Raw genomic sequence first — 17,848 nt, forward strand, 5'->3', positions numbered from 1 at the left:
TTTTTTATTTCTTACTCCAATTCAAAAGGGTCTTGCTTGCTTCTCTTTTTTTTTTTTCTTTTTCTTTTTTTAAATTGCTTTACTTTGCTCCGTTTGTGCTTCACTTTGAGGTTTGCAATGGTTTGAACTGGAAAAGGAAATAAGAATTCTGTTGCTGATTTGATTGAAATTAGACACTGTTCTAAGGAAGATTGCATTTGGTATTATCATTAATCTTTATTTTCTTCTTTATTCTAACAATAGTGTTGTTGAAGGCAGCAATGCTTTTGCTTAGCATCCATAATATTTTTAGCTTAAATCAACCAATAAGCTTCTATTTTGATTGTAAGGTTTTGATCTTGGCATCCATAATATTTAAAAATTGGATGAAATGGAGATATTAGTTTGTTTTGTGTTAGTCTGTTAAGAGAAATATGTCTTGATGGTTATTTTATGGTCTTCTCCATGGAAATCTTGAGTTATTATTTGATATATAACAATGAATGATGGTAAAGTGGGGATGGGGAACCATGTGCATAGCTGAAATGCAGCACTAATGAATAATAATTATCGTGCACCAAAAAAGGATAGTAAAATAGATGAGGGGAGTGAGTCACTATGTCATCGAAGCATTACACATGCATACTAACAATGTAAAGAAGACACTAAAAAATAATTAAATATGTATCAATATGTCTATTTAAGGCCTAGCTCTCGTTATCAATATAATGACATTTAAGGAGGTGTTTGGAGTGTTGAGTTGGTTATAATAGTATGCATTTGGAATGTCAATTGTTCTAGTCCGAATTATAATAGGTCTGTGTTTGGGATGCAAACTATTTTAGTTTGAGTAGGAAATAGTAAATACTGTAATAAAGAGAAAAGAATGGGACAAGAAAATTATAAACATTGTAACCAATTATAAATACTATAACAAAGATGAATTTGAAATGGTAATATTGTGACTAATTGTAGGTTATAATAGTTAGAAACATCAACTATTATAATTGGATCCTTAAACATAAAGTTGGTTATAATAGCTCATTCCACCAATATCACACCCCCTCCCAGATTACCCTCTTAACTTGGAAGAAGATGTGACGGTAGTAGTTACTAGCCCTGTTGCCAGCACTTACCACCTTAACCCTCTAACCTGAGTGCCAACCTCATAAATGTTATTAATGTATACAAATAGCTCACCTCCAGAAGGCTCCATATACTTTATATGATCACATGCAAATAGTCATGTCATAATATCTACAAGTAAAATATTTACAGTTGGACTCATACTTCACTAACAAAGCCTTGATCCCCCTCAAAACATGTGTATATAGATATAGACCATCAACTTAAGTTCTTTGTAACCAGCCAGGTCTTTCAGTGGCAAGCAGCAGTAAGATTAACCTCGAGGAATCTGATCGCTACCTGGGAAAGGATGTAAGACCCTAGCACTAAATCCAAGGTGGAAGGCTATTTAGAGAAGGAAAAATCCTAAGTAATAAAGAAATATCACTTAAAGGAGTAAGTATTGGGGCAAGATGAAATCGTGAAAGCATTAGAACTAAGTTATGTAAAAATAAAAAGGATCAAAAGGTGGCAAGTGGTTAGGAGTACGGCCAACGCAAGGCTTAAGAGTGCATAAGAGGCTGGTTTCATGTTACACTAATGTTTGGAAGCAAGAAGGCTTGGGCAATAGTCGTGGGCTTGCACGCAACTAACACAAGGACAAACACAAGGCATGCGGACGCGAGCAAGGCATACGTTGGAGGCATGCTTCGAGCGGGCATGCCAAGTGCCCTTACCTATGCGTCGCACGAGCATGCCAGGCGCCCAGCTCATACGTCGAACCCAAGCACCCAGTCTATGCGTCGAACACTGTCAAGCCTGCAGAGCAACCATGCTTATGCGTCGATGCCTTGCGCCGAGCGCCCCTACCCATGTGTCGAACGACCAGCCTATGCTGCAAGCGCATTGTCAAACTGCCATGCCTATGCGTCGAAGTGCCTTGTCGAGCGCTCAGGCGGCCGAGCACGGCCATGCGTCGGTGGCAGCGCCTATGCCAGGCGCCATGCGCCATGCGCCCATGCCAAGCAAGTCGTGCGGTCATACCTAGTGAGCCATGCGTCGAGGATGAGCGGACACCCTATGCATTGGTGATGGCTAGCTCATGCGATGGCTAAGTTAGATTGCGATGGTAGTGAGTTGGCTTGCTATGCGTTATGGACAAAAGAATGGTTGATTGATGGGAAAAGAACCCCAAAAGAAGATGACAATATTTAAGAGATGCGTCCATAAGCCTAATAAATTATATAGATAAACATTTTTAAGTATTAAGTGAATAAGGTTGCGAAAGGAGTGCAATCCTATCACTCTAAGTAAGAGGTGGATGAAGGAGATTACATGCAAAAATAGTCTTATCACTCTAAGCAGGAGGTGGAGGAAGGAGGTTGCATGCAAAATGAGAATTTTGGATGGCAAATTAAGGTGAGAACAACTTAAGGCTTTGCTGGAATAAGCTAAGTGTTGGCAGCCTTAAAAAGGGACAAATGTGAGTTGAGTTGTCACAAGGGGGTGAGCTTGGGATGGCTATAAATTAGAGGGGTTAGGCGAGAACAATTCATTCATACCAATCACCAAAATCTCAGTATTGAGAGCTTATTTAGAGTGTTAAGTTTGAGTATTGAGGCTGCCAAAATAGTTATGGTCCGAAGGAGCTAAAGTTGCGTTGATGCAAATTTGAAGCTAGTCTGGACGCATACGCCCAGCCAGCCAATGCATCACACAGCGTGCGCCTTGCGCCTTGCAACGCTGCATCCGTCTAACGCAAAACAGCGCACCTCCATACCAACGCTCGACCATGCACACCAGCCCAACGCAGCAGCCACCGTGTGACGTAGCACGCTCACCCTGCACTCGGCCAAACACCCCAGCTGCCTGCCAGGACTCCATTGCGCCCACACAGTTAAAATAATCTCTAAAGGGGCTGATTTTATGATTTTGCTTAAGTTTGAATGGGGTAAGCTGGTACTTTTATATATATAAAGTATTTTGGCTATTTTAGCATATTTTATTGATATAAAAAAGTATTAATTGAGGAATTTTCATTGATATGGAGGAAATCTCAGGAAGATATTCTCAAAGTGGTTTTAGTAGAAATCTTGCTTACGGTGAGTGATTATTTAGTTTTATGCATTGTTATATGAATAAATGCATAGGTTAAGTACAAATGCATGCTTATAATGTTATGTTACTTGCCATGATATTGTCTGTGTAATTTCTATGGAAACTAAGATTTAACCCGAAATATATAAGTTAACATGCTTAAAAATGGTACTTGGCGGGAAAATATAGTCAGCTTCGATCAGCAGGAAATGATAGTCGGTGACGACCGGCGGGAAATATAGTCAAGATACCTAAGCATGACTAGTGGGAAATAGTTGTCGATGTGCACATTGGCGGGAAAAGCGGGTTATAGTAAAGTTTCCATAAAAATGTTATGATTGTTAATATATGCATGATGTGAACATGCCAAGTATAGCATGTAATGGAGGATAATTATTGAATGAGATTACACGTGATCATGCATAGATTATAATGAAATTGTGATCATGTGATTGACTTCCCAAAAATATGTTTTGTTAAGCTATTTTTATCTTACTCACTGGGCTTATTAGCTCACGCTTTTCCAAATGTTTTCTTCTATTCCCCTCCCCCCCCCTCCCCCCCCCAAGGTTGCATTCAGAAAGGAGCCTTCAACCACCAAAACGCCAAGACTTGGTAATTTCTAAGGGCACGGCTCGGATCATGTAATAGAAAAGTATAGGAAAATTTATTTACATGTATGAAATTTTAGATGGTTATTGTGAACATGTTAAGACTTTTAATAGATATAGGGGGAAATGTTAAATTAAAATATTATTATAGAATGGTACTAGTATGTCTTCATGCTCTCTTCCAAGTCTTGGGCTAAGGCTAGGGAGGGGGTGTGACAAAGGAAAACATAGGAAAACTGTGAGCTAGTTGCCCAGTGAGTGACTATAAAAATCATATTATGTCATGCTTTACATTATTATAAACATGTAAACATATTGAGAAACATTTCAAGCAACTTCCTTTAAAATATAAACATGGTCATAACATCAACCTTCTGAGAAGAAAACTCGTTAAATATAGATAAGCATCATTAAACATCATTAAACCTTAGTTGAGAACGAGCATACATCGTTTTAGCTCCCAACGTCTGTATCCGGCCAAGAGACCCATATTTCGACCTTTCTTTGCTGGTATATGACCTAGGGGACCCATACTTCGGCCTCTCATACAGAACTACCTACGTGCATGTGGAGTTTTCTAAGTATCATCAACACCTTAGGTACTATTATCCAGATACCTTCTTTGTGTCCTTCAGAACTGGGTTCTTCTCTAGCATCAAATCAAGCTTTAATAGTAAAACATTTACGTTAAGAATCATTCTATCATAGCCTTTCTCTAGAAACACATGCTTCATCATAGAAACTTAACTTTTGTAATGAATTTAAATTATACTTTGGCATGCAATAAAACATATACAAGCTGGAGAAGAAATGTTATGCAATTCATAAAACATTTGTTGCTTGGTAACGTATAAACTCATCATCAACATTACCGAAAATTGCATGGTCTTTTATACACAAACATTGAAAACATTAAGTTCATTTTAGTCCCTCACAACTCGTTGGGGCTCTTAATGATTTGTAAGCTTCTCTTAGCTCCTCTTGGTCTGAAACGACATAATTCCTAGTTAGATTCCTTAGAATTCCCATTAAGATGCTTCAAGTAGTTTGTTTACTAGTGAAATCTTCATCAACAAGATTATCATTACTAGCAAGATTGTCATCACGAGTGAGACCTTCTCCATGAGCGAGATCCTCAAGCATCTCATTTGCAAGACTTCATCATAGCGAGACTTACCAATACTAGTAAGATTTATATCTACACCAACGAGATTCAATCCAAAAATTCAGTGAGATTCTCTTCTTGAGCGACATTTAGCACAAAAACTAGCGAGATTATTATCCCGAGCCAGATTCACATCTTCCTTATCTCCCTCTCGCTCTCTATGGTGAGCTACTTGCTTGATCTTCCCAAGCAACTTCTTGTTTACGCACCGAATTCCTGTTTCAACTTCAAAAATTCATAACTCAAAATCCAGAATCTTTTCAAGAAACTTCCTTTTACATACGTGTTTAGAACTTTTTTACCTTAAAATTTCAGCCCTAAACTCTTTGTGATTTGGCCTGGATCTTCCAATCTTCACCCATGGCATTAATTAATCCGAGAACCTAGCTCTTCTGCAATTTCTTTACTTTTCGTCCTTCTTCCTGTGAAATATTTCTCCAGCAAACCAACCTCAAAAACTAGATTCTCCCAGATTTCAAATGGTACAGATCTCATTTAATTCGCTCGAGTCATTTGCCAAAATTGAGCTTCTGAAGTTCATCTTCCTTTTTATACTTCGAGCCGCCTCCCATGAATGAATATCATACCTCCACCTCACTCAGCAGTAACTTAATGCTTTTCGACCAAATTCAATTAATAAATCTCTTTAATATCTTTTTTTTCTTCATTCGTAATTCCCTGTGATTAAACCATAGATTTCCACTTATCATTTAATTAATATAATATTCTCATGGCTAAACATACTTATATAGAAAATGTAGAATTCGGGATTTACAACTAATCTCAAGTTGATGGCTTAAACACCTTTAAAAGATTTGAAAAGAGCATGTTTTCATACATATTTTATGTTTAATATAAACTATTAGTTTTTTATTTTCCATAATAGACTATCAAATAACTTTTTATTACCAATATTAACAAACCACAATTGATTGTCAACTTGAACATAATTCAACTGGTTAAGACATTGTGCATCGAGTAAGAGGTTCGAAACTTTCCACTTTTCCTAATTGAACTTAAAAAAATAAGCCACAAGTCTTTTTCGCATTGAAAATAATTTTCTTTTTTAGTTAAACCTTCAACTGACAATTGAGGGGTGTTTGGGATAAGAGGTTAATTATTATAGTTGAGTTATAATTGTTTGTGTTTGTAGTGTAGATTATTTTAGTTTGTATTATAATAATATGTGTTTAAGGTATAAACTATTTTAGTTTAAGAAGGAAATAATAAATATGTTAACAAAGAATAAAAAAACGATGAATATAAAATAGTAAAAACCGTAGTAAATAGTAAATACTGTAGCAAATGAAGTTTTGAAATAGTGTTGACTGTAGCTAATTGGAGATTACAAAATAGTATTTACTATAATATGAAGTAATTATTATAGTCTTAAAATAGTCATTGTCCCAAACCTCACTTTAGGTTTGTATTTAACATCTTATAAAAAGGAGGTAAGATGATCGCATTCTTCACTTTGATAGTTATTTGATATGATATGATTTTTTTGTGATATCATCTTGTATTGTCTCATCTTGGAGTTGGTACTGTTGAAAGTTAGTAAAAGAGTTGTTGAACTAACACTCTATTTTGTCTTTTCCATTATTTATTTCTTCCTATATTTCAGATGATGTAAAATAGCTCGTAATTGCCTTCAAAATTATCAAACACAGAAAGTAGTATCCTTCGATCACTTGTTCTCCCTGCCTTTACTATTTCATTCACAAACACAAACTGTAATCTGATGAACTCTATAAAATAATAAATTTTGTCTATTCAAATATTGCTGAATAAATAAAATACTTATCATCATTCCAAAATTCGTCGACTTGATGTTAAACTAAGTAACTTTTAAACAAATAAAGTATAAAAAATGAATAATTATAAATATAGCAATCAAATCCATAATATTGACATATATAACAAAAAAGAATTTTGAGATATAACAAAATTTAGATCTAACTATCAGAGTCTAATACTGATAGAAGTCTATCAGCGATAGAGTGTATCATTGATAGATTTTGTTATATTTGCAATTCTTAAAAATGATGTTATATGATGCGTTTTAAATATGCGATGGAGTAAGTGCTATGTGATGTCTTATTAATGTATTGTTTTACCTAGTTAAACCCAAATATAAGTCTAATTATAGTCCTAGTGAGTCTAGGGTTGAACTCAGGGATTGCGCTCTATATATGTGATGACAAATATTGTTTCGATCTTGACACGAATTGTTTACTAAATATGCGTTGATTTTGATCATATTCTATTGCTAAAATAAAGAGTGATGAATGTGATGGAAATCACACTTGAGGGTGAAAGAGTCTATGCGAGAAGTCCAAGATTCAAATGAATGAAGGTAGGGTTGAGAAAAATATTCACTAACATTCTAAGTGTATTTAGCCACTAAGCATAAATCATGTGTTCAAGCAAACTACTCAAAAATTACAACCTATACTTCCCAGTGTATTTAGCCACAATATCCTATCTTTAAGATGCATGCGACGAGTATTTGATGCACAAGATGTTTATTTATTTCTAAAGATGCTCTCTTCTTGTTTTATAAGGTCTAAATCTTTGGTCTTTTCAAACATAGATTTAATCTACTTAGAATGATCTTTTGACTAATTCAAATAGTTTATAAAGCATGCATAAAACAAATTAAACGCATGATTAAGTCTTAATTCATGTTAACTGTAACATTTCTTAACTCATAAAGAAATTAGTTACTCGTGGTAAAAGTTGAGGAGATGGATAAGAGATAAACTGTAAGAGGTCGTTTGTTTCGGAGGCATCTTAGATTCTCATGGAGTGGGCATTTGGATTATTGCGTTTGTTTTACGATATTGTAAGATGCCCCGATAACTGAAGATTCTCGGGCATCCTAGGATTCCTGGATGGAGGGCATCCGGAGAGTTTTGGATGCCCTCACTTTTCCAGATTTCCGAGTTGGGGGCATCCCAATATCATTCCTTTATATATATATATATTATATATTATAATATATATATATATATATATATATATATATATATCTTTATTTGTATTATATAATAAAATAAATACCGCCAACTATATATATCATATATTTTTAGTTATGTCGTAATTCTTATTATTTTTTAGCAATATATTTAAATTTAAATTTAATGAATATTTATTTTATAAAAAATATAAATTATGATATATTATTTTGTTGAGAAAAATAACATATAAAAATAAAATAAATTGTATTAATTTTAAAAGAAATTCAAATTGATAAAAATAAATATGTTATAATAAGTTCAAATTAATTATAAATTAATAAATAGTCGTGAGGATATTCTTGAAACATTAGATAAATTTAGACATTCCCGAGTTGAAATACTACGAAACAAACATAGTTATCAAAATATCTTCAGGTATCTATAAAAATATTCATATAAAACAAACATGATAATCTAAAGATATCGGACATCTATAATTTTGGGCATCTAAGATTTCGGTTATTAACATTCCCAAAAAAACAAATGGCCTAGAAATGCATTCATACTGAGAGAAAAAAGTCTTTCAACATTTACACAATACAACTAACAACTGTAGAAGAAAAGAGATAGAGATAGAAAGTCAAGCCATGGTATGCAATTCCTTGCTCCCTCTGCATTGTAGACGACTGCTTCACAAAAAGTGTGTTGAAGGTAAGGTTCAGAGAGGAATCTTAAGCTTTCACTTAAGATTTCAACAAGAGCTCAAAGGGAAGTGTGTTTGAAGTAAGAATTTGGGCAGAGTTTTTCTCCATTGTCTTGGTTGTTGTTATTTTTATTTATTTATTGCATGGAAACCTCATTAGGTATTTATAAGCGTCAAGGAGCGACTTTTTCTTCTCTTACTAATGATTATGCTGAAAAAGTACATTAAATTTCATATCCCGATGCGTCGCCTGCTCCGCGTCAGAAGTTCATTAGCTTTGTCGTAAAGCTTTCTTATCAGCTACCAACTTGGTCTCTGGTTTAATTTCCACCACCCATGTGTCATGTCATCCTTTATTGCATAAGGCTATCAACTTGTTCAACTATGCGATTCCATTGTTGGCATTAAGAATTCCTTGCGATCGCATAAGTAGATTTCCTGCACCCAAAAAGCACAATTTTTATCTGTCATAGATAGAGAGACTTTGTGTGTATGTGATCGCATGATATAATTATTTTTATGAATTCCTCATCAAGCTGTTGCATTTTCAGAGTTTTTTTCCTAACTGTTTTAGATAAAAGAGATAAAAGAGATAAAATAACTTGTATTCCTACAAGTTATCATTATACACTTAATTATTAATCCTAGAAATACTTGCAGTTACCCAAGGAAAAAAAAAAGTGTTTAGTCACGACCACCAAGGAAAATTGCATCGTATGACCAATTTGGAGATCACGTTTTGAAAAATGGAGAAACGGAAAAATCATAAGAATTATGGCCATGCACCTAGTTCACCTATCTAAAAAATTTATAATATTCTCAAACTACCCCCAAAGCTTTAATGTAACGTTAGATTATGCCTAGTTGTATTCTTGCTTTCTTAAATTAAAATATTAATGTATTTAAATTCATGTCTATATCTTTTTTTCAAATTTACTTTTAAATCTCAAAGTTTGTTATCCTCTAAATTTAAAATTTAAGATCTTATATTAGTTTTTTTTTAAAAAAAAAAACAAAGAAAAAAATTCTAGAACAATCAACATTGTTTCCGTGAGAGAACATGGGAGATGGAATTGTTGGAGTCGCGTTCACCAAAAGAAAAAGTTTACGTTGCCGATAGATCGTCGCCACTGCTATAACATTTCCTCGATTGTCTCTTACCATTTGAAGGTAGATTTAGTCAAGTTGATTGGAGTGCAATACCTTCAATCAATTTTGTGCAAAGCCTTGCTAACATTACACATTCAAATTTTTTTTAGGTTCCCCTAAATAGGGTGTGAATTTATCATTTGAAACTTATTGTCAACAATTGGATGAATACCAAATTTTGTTCTTGCTCACATGACCAAAGTATTCTCATACTGAGAATGTGAGTTATAAAGAGATTGTAGAAAATTTGTTTGGTTCAATTTTCTCAAACTGAAAACGTTGGTTTAGTTTGGGTCATGAAAACGATCTTAATATGATGATGGACGTGGTAGAGTTGAAATTGTTGGAGATTAGAAATATATTTGTTCGACAACATTGTTAAACATCTTAAAAAACAAGATATTTTCCCATGATTTTCAACAATTATTTCTAAGAATGTGTTCCATAAGGAGAAGTTATTATCTGACAAATGGTTTCTAATGTATAGTATTCCCATCAAAAGAGTTAGTTTGTTATTACAAAGTATTTGTAGGATTGATTTTATTTTTATTATATTTGCAGATTTAAACTACAAATTTCATTATTACAAAGTATTTGTATAACCCAACTCTTCTTCTTCTTCTTCTTCTTTTTTCAATACTAGACATGTAGCAAAATATGATTAAGATATATTTGTGTTGGAGATTTAATCAATAGTTATTCTGTATACAATGTATTTGTTTAGACAATGCTTAAATTCTAATAATTTTGTTAGAAACCTAACTTATCTCATTAATTATTGTTTAATTATTATTATTTTTAGATTTTATAGATTTTGTTTAGGCAACACTTTCTTTTTTTCATATAAGTTTTTATTCGATCGTTATGATAGGTTATGATGGCTGATATAATGATGTCATTAGAGATTGATGCCTAACTTACTTTCTTTAGAAGCTATCATGGATACCAAATCTTTCAATTATTTCTTTTCGAGAACATTAATTTTTTTAATTTGTTAAATCAGTATATCATCTTAGATTTAGATATTTTTAGAGATGTTTGGTAAGGTGTTAAGATTATTAGAATTGTTTTTAATTTATTAGATTTGTTTAAAACACATCATAAAGATAGGGATTGGACAACAAGGGTATATTTGTTCATTTTTAGATTATAAAAGGTAGTAGATTCAATTGCTTGGCCATTTTTCCAGACTGAAACAGTTTTGGGCCATTTTTAAAAAACACTATCCTATTTTGGTCCAGTCAATGATTAAACCAACAAGCCAAGTCCATTTTAGAATGGGCCGCCGTGGCCTAGGCCAATTGTTGGGCTATTAAGGCCGGAGCTGATCCTGGACCAAAACTTTCTTGGGCTGAATGGATCTTGAGTTTTGTAATTATCGGGCTGTAAAGGCCCATGGGCCTGTCAAAATGCCCGGCCATTGTCTGAAGAAAATCCACGTGTTCGCCGTCGTCTTCATCCGAAACCTGTAAAACCTAAATTGCAGACCGACCTACTGGTATCCACCGTCTACCTGGGAGGAGAAGCGACTAGCGACCTTCACCATTGCAAAGGCCTAAATCAGAAAGAAAATGGTCTACTAATGGCGATTTTCAGGTCACTTAAAGCTCTAATCAAGAAGAATCCCAGTCGGTCCAAAACCTTCCTCACGACCGCCACATGTACAATCTCAGCTCCGTACTCTCCTCTTTCTTATTCTCCATCCCATTCTTTCTCTCCCTTTGGATATCACTCAACGAGGCTTCTTTCTCCTCTCTCTAAATTGATTTTTCCCTTCCACGGTCCTCTTTTCCTGTCGTCCCCGCCATGGAAGCTTTCGCAGTCCGCCACTCCCCTCTATGTTCAAGGAAATAGAATTATTTTGCGTAGGGTTGAAGCTTTGAATTCTAGATTCAATTTGCTTCGCAGAACGAAACTTCCTCTCAGAATAGGATTTGGGTCAGTATCACCCGCGCCACACTTGTTGGATCGGTTCGATTCCGACAAAAGAAATGATACATCGGTAGATAGCTTCGTAAATTTGCCCAATTTAATCTCAATGAGCCGGTTGATTTCCGGTCCTTTTCTTGGATGGTAATTTAAATCTCATTCCATTTTTCCATTTGACTCATCTGTTCGTTGTTTTATTGATTAGCATTTGTGTTGTACATTCTTGATGTTAATGATCAATAGGTTTTGCATCATCTGGATGTTGATACAGGATGATATCAAACGGCTGGTACTCTTCGGCAATGGTGGGATTAGCTATATCAGGAGCAACCGACTGGGTACTTGGCTGATGTTACTTTTGTTCTTACTCAATCAGGATAATGCTCTGAAAACGTAAATGGATGATATAATTCTTATAACCTTTTGTCCCTCTTTCGTAGCTGGATGGATATGCCGCCAGGAAAATGGGAATAAACTCTGTAGTGGGTTCTTACTTGGATCCTTTGGCCGACAAGGTAAGTTTGGTAATCCCTATCATTATTAGTTTACGTGTGGCTTGAATTGGGTTGTTTTTATTTACTCTGGTTCTTCTCGTGAGATCAGGTTCTTATTGGATGTGTTGCTTTGGCAATGGTGCAGAATGATCTTCTTCATCGTAAGTGTTCCGTTCCCTTTAATCTAATGCTCGCTGATTCCTGGATTCCTGTTGGATTGTAAAGTACTATATCTGTATGATACTCTACTCTTTATTATTGGAGAAGATCATTGTTCATCGGATTTAAATTTTTTTGTTTCAAATCTCCTTCCTAGTTAATCCATTGATGCCGCCTGGTAGGTTTTATGTTTTGATGTTATGTTGAAGATTGAACACATTTTCATTTATGGGTACAAATCGTGATTTTGTTTTCTATGGTAGCTGGACTTGTTGCTCTTGTTGTTGGGAGAGATGTCTTGCTTGTTAGTGGTGCTGTATATCAAAGAGCCAATAGCTTGGGTTGGAAGGTGAAAAAATTGAATATTGTTGCCCTATACTCCCTGCACTGCCATCTATTTGATGGGATGCTCTGATTTTCTGGAACGAATTTAATAAATGAATTATAACATTCTTTCAGTGGAGAAGCTGGGATGACTTTTTCAATCTTGACGGTACATCTCCCCAAAAGGTTCAGCCTCTCTTTATTAGCAAGGTAATTATAACTTCCAATGGTGCATTGACTCCATGATATGACTACTGGGAATTGATATAATATCAGAAAAGGCTGAATTAAAGTATTTTGGAAGGTTAACTTGGTAAGGATGATGATTGTGTTCAGGTCAATACTGTTTTTCAATTGGTATTGGTCGCTGCGGCACTCCTGCAACCCGAGTTTGGAACACAGGAGACTGAGTTCTATGTCACGCTCTTAAGGTATGTCAGCTACTGGCTTCTTCATACCTCTGCTTATCATCATTAAATAACATATCAGAGAACTTACTGTTCCTTTGATCGGGTTGCAGTTGGCTAGTGGTGTCAACGACAGTGGCCTCGACAGCAGCCTACGGAACACAGTTCATGAAGAAGAGTTATGGATTGGTTGCTCGGAAAGTATAGGTTCAGAACTTGCAGCTTTCGAAAGACGGAGGTATATAAGCTTTCCAAGCGTTTAATGACATGGATGGGAAGCTGGATCATTCTACTCTAACAGGCTTCACGATTTTCTATTAAAGATTTCACTTTGAATTGAAAAGATCTGTAGTTTCAGAAGCACGAGCTTGTACATAGTTCTTGTCCATGCAACTAGACAACATTGTAAAGAGACTTCTATGGGTAAGCTGATGTCTTCAATCAATAACAATTCATTTGTTAACTTCCAAGAAATAATCAGATCACAACGAATTTGATTAATCAATTTGGTTTTTGTTTTAGTCAGAACACTACCAAATGGGTTAAATTAATCTTCAATTGGAGCATTTAGAATCAAGAAATTCTGTGCGAATAAATTTGAGATTGATTCACTATCGCTCGCACAAAGGCAATACCAAGAAAAAGAAAACAAAGTCAAATTTGGTGTATTCTATGTTACAGATGAAAATTACAATTCGTTATCAGCAGAGGTTGCTCCTTTCAAGGGTGGATGAATGCCCAAAAGATGGAAACCTCCAGTTCATTGCTCAAATGTCTAATAAACTAATCTTGATGAATATCCTCAGCAGCAGGGGCTGCAAATCTCAAATCCACGGGTCGTGCCACTACAACTGCTTCATCAGCAAATAATGCCTTGATAAAGGACGGGGTCTTCAACGGTCGACGCCCTGTCATTCGTGGGTACACATCTTCGAGAAAATAATAAGCATGACCAGCAACCATACCCTGACCCACAAAAATAATTCGTTACTACTATTGAATAGGATACATTAATTTAAAGCCTTGATAAAGTGATGGAAACTTATTTATTTTGCTGATTTGTTATTAATTTGTTGTTGACAATGACAATCTGTCATCTAATTTGTTATTGATTATATACCATAATGTAATCGTATTAGAACGTTCAAAAGATGGAAACTTTTGGGAGACTCCAGGTTGCGAAAATATTTCCAGATTTCAGGACCATATGCCCAGAATAGAGGTCTACTGAATCATGCAAACCTAAACAGGGTTGGATTAGACATAACGAAATACGAAGAATTATATTCAAAATACAGAGTCTGACGGCATACCAGTAGATCCACCCAAGCACTGGCCCCGACAAGTACAGAGAATCCTAATAGAACCTGTGCAGGAAAAGGGAAAAGTAACATAGTTAATATTCCATCGTGAAGCTTAAGATGACGATTTTACTGGTAAATGGAGATTTCAACTGTAAGGAATTAACATTGGATCGGAACAAGTCATAGACTAATTTTCGACGTGAGGATGAGTAAGAAAATAATAATATGCAAAGAAACCCAGGCTGACTCACCCATGGCAGGTAAGCTGCCGTGAAAGTAAAGAGGCCTAAGAAGCTCATATGGATGAATGGGTTTTGCTTGCTCCACACATAAACCTGCATATAAGAAGATTTGTTGAAGTAAAGAGCTGAACTGCATGAAAGTAAAGGAATGAAACTCTAATTTAAGATGGAAACTAACCATCATGAATGTCAGTGAGTTGCTAAGGAATATAACTTCGGCAATTGACTCGGACAAGTATGGTATCATTCCCCCAACCAAAACAATTCCAGTCAGCACCGTGGCCCCAAATAAGAGCATATAAAAGAAATCAGCTGTTCTTCCCCTAAAAGAGTTTTCTTCCAGAAGTTTGCAGTATCGGGCAAGAAAAAACATGTGAAACAAAAAATCCAAATCTGGCAAAAACAGACACATCGCAAATTAAGAGTGGAACATCAGAGAGTTGTCTTCAATCTTATCCAAATGAAAAGTATACACATATTATATAAACATATACATACATTTATATAAACAGAAAAGGCTGAAAGAGTCGAGAAAGATAGAACATGCCACATTTTCCAGCTCTTTAGTTACCAAGTGATCATAAAAAGTGGTAACCAAACCAAAAAATATAGGGCAAAAGCTAGTTAGATCTATTCTTTTGGGAGAAAGGGACGCATGGCTAAATCATAATATGCAAGTACGGAGAATTGTCTAATCTTTTTACCACAGCAAAAACTAGTGAGAAAACTCCCTTGTTCAAAATTTTCCCAGATGGAATAAAAAGATGTGCAATAAATTCGCACAATGTAGGTCAGCACTGCTTCAGCTTGCTAATTACATGTCATATGCATATAGAATAGAACTTCGTAAAAGCTAAAACAATTATAAGAACAGGAGACTAATACCACTCTCGTGCATTGCAAGTCTGCATGAGTTCTTATTTCAAAAGTTGACCAATGACTATAATAATTAATAAGAAAATGGCAACAGATAGAAAATAATCAGAAATGTGCATATAAAACCAAGAGACAGGATTTTCTACAATTACATATTATACGTACATGAAAAAGTAGTATAAATATATTATGTTACTTTAAAGGTGACAAGGCATCAATTTATTTTCCCTTAAAGGTCCCAATAACACGAATGGCCTCATAGAGAAGCTTAGAGATGTCCCAATTAAGGTATCAATTCATAACAGCTGTCAAATGAACTATAAATTTCTAGAGCAACACATGGATTAAATTCCATCATTGCATCAGAGCTTTCATGAAGAATAAAATGCAAGCTTAAGGGACTAATATAACGTAAGCTTCAAGTAAATGAATCAGTTTCTTCCTGTCAGCAGTCAATGGTCTACAAGTTCAGACAGATAATCAATATTATCTAATAACCCCTTATCAGAAACCCTAGAATTCTGGATTGAGCTATGAATTTCACTCACTCATCAGAATATTTGAACCAACAAATAACAAATTAACACTGAACTTGTAATGTACACAACAGCCTCATTACAAAATATCGCACATATGAAGAAGATAAAATATATTGTAGGATAAATGTTCTAGGCAGTAGCAGCAACAAAAGTATAATATTTTACCTTAACAACATATGTCATTCTCTTCATATTAGTAAAGGGGCATGGAAATAACAGCGTCAATTTCTAGGGATTTAAATTACATCCTATGATCGTTCAAAATTTTCTGTCACCGAAAAACAAGTTCTATAATTTCAAAATACCTATAAAGCATCACTTTAGTCGAAATTCATAAAAGCCAGGACAAGGTTGAATTTCAATTATTACCCATTTTACGGAAGAAGAGGAAGTTGGTAATGAGACGCCAGAACTGATACTTCTTGGCCACCAGGATAGGGTTCAAGTAAAGATGATGCGGAGAGATAATCTGTAGAAAAACAAATTCATGAGAAATTATTAAATAACCTAAACGGTAAGCTAAAACAATATATATCATCTGTTAACTTTAAAATTAAAAAACAAATGATGTTGAAGAAATGCCAATAGGATCATAGGGGATAAGCCACACGTTCTAAGTTTGATATTTCAATAGAAATCATCCTGAAACAACAAAATTTGGTGCCCCCATTTTGTACCACCAAATATCAGGAAAAACTAACACCAAAACTAAAGAAATTTATATAGAAATCCCCACAGGTCAATAAAATCAACGATAATCGCCATGGGCAACCAACATCTAAATCCAAAGACTTAACTAATAATAAAAATCCCCCAAATCATATTAATCGACATCAGTAATCATCCGGGATAGGCAAAAGAAAGCATTAATGAATCCATAACAAATCAAAATAGAAACTGAGACAAAAGAGTGAAGGCATTCTAAAAATATTCCGCTTGGAACCAAAATGTAAGAGATGATCCCTATAAAGAATAAACAGGTAAACCTAGATGAGCTACAGCTAGAGATGGAGAAGGGGAGGCAAGGTACATACATCAAGGGAACAACCAATTGTGGTAGCGATAGCGGCAGTGAGATAGGAGCGGGTGATAATAGGCATTTGCTTGTACCATTCTTCAACGGCTTGAGCCATCGAATCTCGGAAAAAATGATTGCCGATAAAGAAAAACTTCAGATGAAGATCGAAGACGAAGACGGGGGCAATGTTTGTAAGCTTGAAAGAGGAACCGGAGCTCGGAGCGACGAGATTCTCCGGCACAATCCCACAGAGAAAGAGATCTGCAGAATCGGAAAGGAAAAGGTTTGGAGGAGAAAGACGGCGAAAGAAAACAAACCAGCTATTCCCCGTTCTGCTCATTTACGTGGCGGTGACGATTTGGCGCGAATAACAGCGCGAGTGTATTCCACGAACCAATCATCCATTTGGTAAATCAAGTAATTTTACTGTTATATTGTAATTTACCACAAAAATGGAATGAGGTTTATTTTGGGCTCGGCCCATTAATTGATCTATTTGAGCCCTCATTCTATATGGGCCAGTAGCCCTCATTCTATACGGGCCAGTAGGCGCTGTCTCCAGGCCCAATGCTTAGCGAGCCAATTTGACGTTGTCCTCCTTCTGAACGGACGTTTTCTCCTTCTCCCATCCCTAACAATGAGATAATTGTATGGAGGCCCCTTCATATGGGCCCAAATGAAAATTAAATTCAAATATAGTGTTCTGCTGATGTTATCATATTGTGAAATTATTATTTTAACCCTTCATCCTTCTTTCTTCTTTCCTTTGGCAGTTTTTTTCTTTTTTCTTTTTCCTGTTTCCTTTTTTTTTTTTTTTTTTTTTTTTT

The 17,848-nt window shown here is 35.2% G+C and overlaps 2 protein-coding genes across 2 annotated transcripts; one reads left to right on the forward strand and one right to left on the reverse strand.

Annotated features, from left to right (window-relative positions):
• Window positions 1-11,177: 11,177 nt before the first annotated feature.
• LOC120073945 (cardiolipin synthase (CMP-forming), mitochondrial) lies at window positions 11,178-13,543 on the forward strand. The gene is made up of 8 exons (XM_039026870.1): window positions 11,178-11,802; window positions 11,930-11,996; window positions 12,099-12,173; window positions 12,262-12,313; window positions 12,575-12,660; window positions 12,771-12,845; window positions 12,972-13,066; window positions 13,156-13,543. The coding sequence occupies exons 1-8, from the start codon at window positions 11,312-11,314 to the stop codon at window positions 13,247-13,249; spliced, it is 1,035 nt and encodes a 344-aa protein (XP_038882798.1). The 5' UTR covers window positions 11,178-11,311; the 3' UTR covers window positions 13,250-13,543.
• An 80-nt stretch (window positions 13,544-13,623) lies between these two features.
• Window positions 13,624-17,346, reverse strand: LOC120073946 (derlin-2.2). The gene is made up of 6 exons (XM_039026871.1): window positions 17,038-17,346; window positions 16,373-16,472; window positions 14,767-14,981; window positions 14,598-14,681; window positions 14,356-14,409; window positions 13,624-14,008 (listed from the first exon to the last, which is right to left on the reverse strand). Exons 1-6 carry the CDS (start codon window positions 17,134-17,136, stop codon window positions 13,826-13,828), a joined length of 735 nt encoding a protein of 244 aa, XP_038882799.1. The 5' UTR covers window positions 17,137-17,346; the 3' UTR covers window positions 13,624-13,825.
• Window positions 17,347-17,848: the final 502 nt, after the last annotated feature.

This window comes from Benincasa hispida, chromosome 3 (assembly GCF_009727055.1).
Source record: "Benincasa hispida cultivar B227 chromosome 3, ASM972705v1, whole genome shotgun sequence".
NCBI lineage: Eukaryota > Viridiplantae > Streptophyta > Magnoliopsida > Cucurbitales > Cucurbitaceae > Benincasa > Benincasa hispida.

Coding starts and splice junctions, on each gene's coding strand:
- LOC120073946 (XM_039026871.1), bottom strand. CDS start 17,136: ATGGCTCAAGCCGTTGAAGAATGGTACAAGCAAATGCCTATTATCACC. Junction 14,982..16,372: donor CCTCTTCTTCCGTAAAATGG/GTAATAATTGAA, acceptor TGTTTTTGCCAG/ATTTGGATTTTTTGTTTCAC. Junction 14,009..14,355: donor GTGCTTGGGTGGATCTACTG/GTATGCCGTCAG, acceptor TTTGTGGGTCAG/GGTATGGTTGCTGGTCATGC.
- LOC120073945 (XM_039026870.1), top strand. CDS start 11,312: ATGGCGATTTTCAGGTCACTTAAAGCTCTAATCAAGAAGAATCCCAGT. Junction 12,174..12,261: donor TGGATCCTTTGGCCGACAAG/GTAAGTTTGGTA, acceptor TCGTGAGATCAG/GTTCTTATTGGATGTGTTGC. Junction 12,661..12,770: donor CCAATAGCTTGGGTTGGAAG/GTGAAAAAATTG, acceptor ACATTCTTTCAG/TGGAGAAGCTGGGATGACTT.